The 6,000-nt window shown below is 39.1% G+C and overlaps 2 protein-coding genes across 2 annotated transcripts; one reads left to right on the top strand and one right to left on the bottom strand.

The window, feature by feature from the left end:
- Window positions 1-204: 204 nt before the first annotated feature.
- LOC110890385 (protein AUXIN RESPONSE 4) lies at window positions 205-3,559 on the top strand. The gene is made up of 2 exons (XM_022137986.2): window positions 205-1,525; window positions 3,122-3,559. The coding sequence occupies exons 1-2, from the start codon at window positions 362-364 to the stop codon at window positions 3,356-3,358; spliced, it is 1,401 nt and encodes a 466-aa protein (XP_021993678.1). The 5' UTR covers window positions 205-361; the 3' UTR covers window positions 3,359-3,559.
- A 937-nt stretch (window positions 3,560-4,496) lies between these two features.
- Window positions 4,497-4,856, bottom strand: LOC110888334. The gene has a single exon (XM_022135865.1). The coding sequence runs from the start codon at window positions 4,854-4,856 to the stop codon at window positions 4,497-4,499; it is 360 nt and encodes a 119-aa protein (XP_021991557.1).
- Window positions 4,857-6,000: the final 1,144 nt, after the last annotated feature.

Below are 6,000 nucleotides of genomic sequence, written 5' to 3'. Positions count from 1 at the left end.
CATGAAAGTAAAATGACCAAAATACCCTCATATGGGGTTCATTTGGTCAGATTTAACCATAAAAAATTAACTGAGTTAGGGCTAAAGGACATAACTTGAAAGTGTTTGTAAACATCGGATACATTTTCTGTAATTATAAAAGAAAAAACGTTGAAATAAGATTTTTGTAATTTACTCTTGAAATTCTGAAATCAAATTGAATCTTGAATCTAGTTCACTTTCTTTTTGTGGGTGCAAGTTTTCATGAAACATGTAAAAGTTGAAAACAAAGATCCAGTCTCTTGTTACCTTTCCCAATTCTTTTACATCTTCAACTCACTTCCATCATCTTCATCCCCATTGCACCTTCAAACCCACATCAATGGCGATCCTAACAGAAGAACCAGACACACCAAACTCTCCCAAACACAAACCATCTTCACCATCTCCAAAATCAACTCCAAACCCTTTCACTTTCTGGTTCTACTTCACCATCTCAGTCTCAATCATAACCCTAATATTCGTCACAGTTTCAAATCTTTACACCCAACAAGACCCCAAAACATGGTTTCTTACACTGCCCACAAATCTCAGACAACACTACTCTAGTGGCAGAACCATAAAGGTCCAACCAACTGTTCACAGCGGCTCAATTGAGGTATTTTCTATTCAAGATGGTCCAGTAGATTCTTCAAGTAAAGTTCTTTTTGTACATGGGTTAGGCTGCAGCTCTTATGTTTTCAGTAAAATTGTCAAAAGTTTGGGGAAAAATGGGGTTCATGCTGTTGCTATTGACCTGCCCGGTTCCGGGTTTTCGGATAAATTCGAATCGGTGACGGAGGAGAAAGAAGTCTCGGGTTTTGGGAGGGTTTTGGAGATGTATAATGAAATTAAAGAAAAGGGTATTTTTTGGGGGTTTGATCAGTTGGTTGAGCAAGGGTATGTGAATTATGATTATCCCGAAAATGAGGTTAGGATGTCGAAAGTGACGAGTTTGAAGGCGATTGAACTCGGTCCTGATGAAATGGGCAGGGTTTTGGGGCAAGTGATTGATGCGACGGGTTTGGGTCCGGTTGATTTGGTTCTTCATGATTCGGCATTCAATTTGGGGGCGAATTGGGTGGCGAAAAATCTAGGGGTTGTAAGAAGTGTTACTCTTGTTGATAGTGCATCAGATCAGTCGGCTTTTCCTTTGTGGGTTTTGAAAGTGCCGGTGGTTAGAGGGGTTGTCTCTGGTTTAGGGTTTGTTTTTGATAAGGTTGTTCGACGTTGTTGTTCGAAAACAGGGGGCGTGTTGGATACGGAGAGTCATAGGCTTCTTTTGAAGAGTGCGGATGGAGTTAAATCGGTTCTTGAAATGGGGAAAAAGATGAATTCTAGTTTTGACGCTGGAGAATGGGGTAAACTAGATGGTGTGAAGAATTTGCCAATGCAAGTGATTTGGTCCAGCGGTTTGTCTAACGAGTGGATTGAAAAGGGGCGGCAACTGGCGGAGGTGCTTCCTCATGCGGCATTTGTCACACATTCCGGTGGCTGCTGGCCACAGGTGAGAATTACACAGTTTGAATTGGGCTGCAGTATTGTTTTATGATCATGGTGATTGTTAAATTTGAATATATTGTTGCTTTTGATGACTATAGTTTATCTTCGAATGTATCACATATGGGTGGGAAAACAGGCGGACTGAGTAATGGGTTACAACGGGTATGTTTTTGCCTTTTTGGTGTGTTCATGTTGGGTTGACCTTAAACACTTTGTATCCAAATCTTTTAAAAAATGTTGTTGTATGGTACAAGAATTCGTCTTTTTGAATAACAGTCTATTTCCGTCAATGAAAATAAATTTTGAGTGCCTTTAAATCAGTTTGACACCTATTCGACCTGTTTGTTTTTTACTAATTTCTTTCAACCTCTTTGGATAACAATAACCCGAATGGTTTCACTCAGAAGTGAATGGGTCAAAAGTGTGTCACATAGTTGTTAATAGCGGCTATAGCGACCGCTATAGCGCGCTATGTAGCCATGCGACCAAGTGTCGCCATATGGGTCTTAGCGATCAATAGCGAACTTAGCGACAGTTAGTTTTTTTTTTTTTTGATGTTAATATCGATTAGACATAGCTATAAAATAGCTGGATTTATAGGTTTTTGTTAAATATACATGTAAAATAGCATATATACAAGGGTATTTTGATGTAATATACATATAAAAATTTTCAAAATTCTTTTTCTAGTGTAATCGCTATTTATAAAATAGGCGTCGCTATTTGTCGCTATTCGCTACGTAGCCTATAGGTGCCTTGTCGCTATTCTCTGTCGACAACTATGGTGTGTCATGTATGGTTGAAAGTTGATTCAATGAATGTTATAAATTTGCAGGGCAATGGAATGGGTGAATTGTTTGTATCAGTTAAATTTATAAGCCTTCTATAGTCTTCTTATTGAACCTTTGTGGCCATTATTGTCTTTTTGCACTTTCGATTACTACTATTACCAAAAGAAGTACTATCTTATACTCGCCCTTGAATGATATTTTCAAGGCTGATCACCATTCTGCAAAACAGTTATCTTTGACTTATTTTGGTCAACACCATCTTTTTTGTTTGTTTAGTGATCAATGTTATGATAATAATGTAATTTAGTTTGGGCAAATCTGCTGAAATGCCACAGTCTTTGTTGGGTTAATCTTGATGACTCGGGTCGAGTACGGGTCAGGGGTCGGCACGTTATCGGGTCACGGGATGGGTCCAAAATGCAGGTCACGTATGATGGGTTAACATGTACGGGCCTGGTTATGGAACCAAATAGCTTAAACGGGTCAGATGAGTGGATGTGAACGTTGCAAGTTGTTGCCGATTTCATGGAGACATGGACTGAGTTTTTTTTTTTTTTTTTTTTTTTTTTATTTTTATTTTTTTTTTTTTGCATGTGATGGTTATTAGTTTATTATAAATAGTAGCATTGTTTTATTTGTGATGTACCCTTTTTTTATTATTGAATACAGAAGCTTTTCTTTTGCAACTCAATATACATACGTGTGTGTTGTGTGTAATCAAAGGGGCCTGAACCAACCGTCTTTATAAGCAAATTTGATATAATCTGTTCTAGGATATCACTTAACTATTACATCTTTGGTTTGTGCAGGATGATACAGCTGATGAGCTGGCAGAAAGTATACGCGAGTTTGTGTACAGCTTACCAAAACCCATCAAAGACTCCAAGAAAAAAGAGCCTGTACCGGACCATATTCGTGAATTGCTTGATGAAGCAACAGCCAATGTTCACCACCATGGTTTCAGTGGTCATGACCATAGCCACGGTCATGGTCACGGTAAGGAAGCTGGATATCCAAGCGGTTATGGGCTCAGAGATGAACTTTAGTTCAGTGTTTGAACGTCTAGAACTGACGGTCTGCTATTGTTGTCGGTGTTCTTGCAAAACATATGGCTGTCAAAGATTTTGTAATGTGTTCAACATCTTTGGTTTTCTGTCTGTGCCATTCTTGTAAGGTAAATCTATAACACAAAGTTATAAAACGCTTTACTTATTAGCATGATAAGCAGGTATTCCCTAATCTGTATATATTCGGCGATTATTCTGATGAAGATAAAGTTTATAGAACATAGGGAAATGGAAAAACTGTTGGGTTTCGTACATGGTTTTTCTAAAAACCTTTAATACATATGAAGACTTTTGTACGAACCATTTCCGATCCAATCAGAATGCACACTAGAAGTCCTGATGCGAATACAACAATACAAAACACAACCATAGGGAGATTAGCGAACGAATACGTTTTTGGATAGGAGAAACTGAACCAAAATTTGAACACAGCAAGCCAACAACTTGGTCGCTAGATCCAGTACACGAAATACATGATCTAACTCCCAATCGGATATACATGATCCAAATGTTTAAACAAAAGGCATACTTGGGTGGATTATGTGGGTGGTGGATCGTCATTAACTCTTGTTTCCTGGAGCGTAAAGCATATATGTCAACATTTAGTTGGGATCCCGCTATGTTGTTATCGATTGTTCTTTTTGACACTGTCATTCTCCTCAAACCAAAATCGATCCAAAAAAAGTGATCGGCACCTTTGATTTTCTTTCTGTTTGACAGCAGCTATCCATATCTTTGAGATTGAAATTCAACCAGCGGCAACCTAGCCGACTTTTGATGGCCAAAGCCACTAATCGTTGAAGAAGATGAAGGGTGACCTGGGCATAAAAAAGCGTGCCTGAGGCACGTTGAGGCGCCTTAAGGCGCAACCCTCATCACCTCAGCTGAGGGTTGTGATTTGGGCCACCACAACCAGAAGAGATCACAGCAGCCAACGCCTTGGATGGTGCAGAGCGGGTACCTTCCCGAGCAGCGTGTCTTTCGAATTCCATTGGCAACCCACATGGGTAAAGATTGGTTAATAATGAAACCGATATTATCGAATTCCATTGGCAACCCACGCCACAAGTTGCAAAACGAGACTCTATTCATTGATGGAATTACCTACATCATTCAACTACGCTGCAAGATCTCGGGGTGTCAGACAATAAGCTTCCACAGAGGGCATGGCACTTAGCTTGAGATTAATAAAATTTTGTTGAAGAGCAACACATCTTGGGCCTTTGTTGTTGAGAAATATGGTTTTCACACGATCCCAGACTTCTAGGGCGGTTGACTCAGCTTCAAGAACACCAAGGAGATAGTCTTCAGACAAGGTACCATAAATCCATTGAAGAACGAGAGCATCAATCTTCATCCATTGCTCATACGTAGGGTCATCTTTAGGCGGACGTTTCTCATGGATGTGATCCAAAACCTCACACCCACGTGCATGAAGTTGAAAAAGCTTCACCCACACGGACCTTCTTCTGATCATATGTGACAGTGTAGGCGGGGTGAAGAGGAGCGGGTTTCTTTGTGGATGTTTCAGAAGTTTCAACAGGGCAAGATCGAAATCAAGGTGGCCGGCAAAACAGTATTGGTCGAAACAAAGAAGTCAGATCGAAACCCGAAGGAGAGTTATCGACTAGCTAGGGTATAGAGCGGATGCGTTCTGATGCCATGTAATCTTGAAGAATTCGATAATATTATTGATAAAGTAAAGCTCTATAAATATAAGTTACAAGAGGATAAACATAGATCTCCTAAACTAATGGAGAGATATATACAAAAAAATACAAATATATTCTTTGATATATGTTCCGCTAATAGTATTCAGCGGCACTAGTCCACGTTCCACTTTAGAGCATTGTTCTTTTTTCTTTGTTTACTATAGTCTAGAAATAGTGGGTCAATTGTTAGTAGAGTTGTGGGTCTATAAGTAGGTTAGTTATTTTTCTTTGGAATGCTATAAATAACAAAAGTATGTTTAGAGTTTTAGAGATGGAGATGAAAAAAGGCAGAAAAGCTGGTTTTAAAAGTGGTATGACGTCGTTGTTTTTCAAAAAGTGTATATGGAGGTGGGTGTTTTAGTGCTGGTTTAGGGGCTGGTTATGGGTGCTGAGGGTGCGGTTTTTGGTTACGGATGGGTGCATCTAAAGTAGGAAGTGTTTTGGAGCAAATGCTTGGATGGTGTTCTAGGAGGTGGTGGTGGTTCGGTCAGGGTGGTGTGGTGCCATTCACATTGGAGATGTGAGAATCAACATACCAACCAAAGTGTGTGACCCTTCAGCGAGCCATGCCTCACATTAATAATAAGGCTTCCACTATTTTCACACCTCTAAATCTTATTTTCACATCCCTTTTCACTCTATCTCTCTCTATGTATATCTATGTATGTATAGGAAGAGATAGAGATGAGAGATGTGTGAATATTAACTCCCTAAAATAAATAGTGTAGTTTTCAACATATTTCTTAGTTTTAATTTGAAAAATCCCCATATGTATATTTATAACAACCTAGTTCACGCACATTGCATGCATTACTTCAAATATATACACACTTAGCTCGTGGAGGATTAAGTTTCGTTCTTTGTTCTTATAGTTTGTTATAAATTGTAACTTCTTTCATTTAGAGTCAA

The sequence above is a fragment of the Helianthus annuus genome, chromosome 11, assembly GCF_002127325.2.
Source record: "Helianthus annuus cultivar XRQ/B chromosome 11, HanXRQr2.0-SUNRISE, whole genome shotgun sequence".
Classification (NCBI taxonomy): domain Eukaryota; kingdom Viridiplantae; phylum Streptophyta; class Magnoliopsida; order Asterales; family Asteraceae; genus Helianthus; species Helianthus annuus.
The sequence above is the reverse complement of the archived record's forward strand: the minus strand, read 5'-3'. Positions and strand labels throughout refer to the sequence as shown.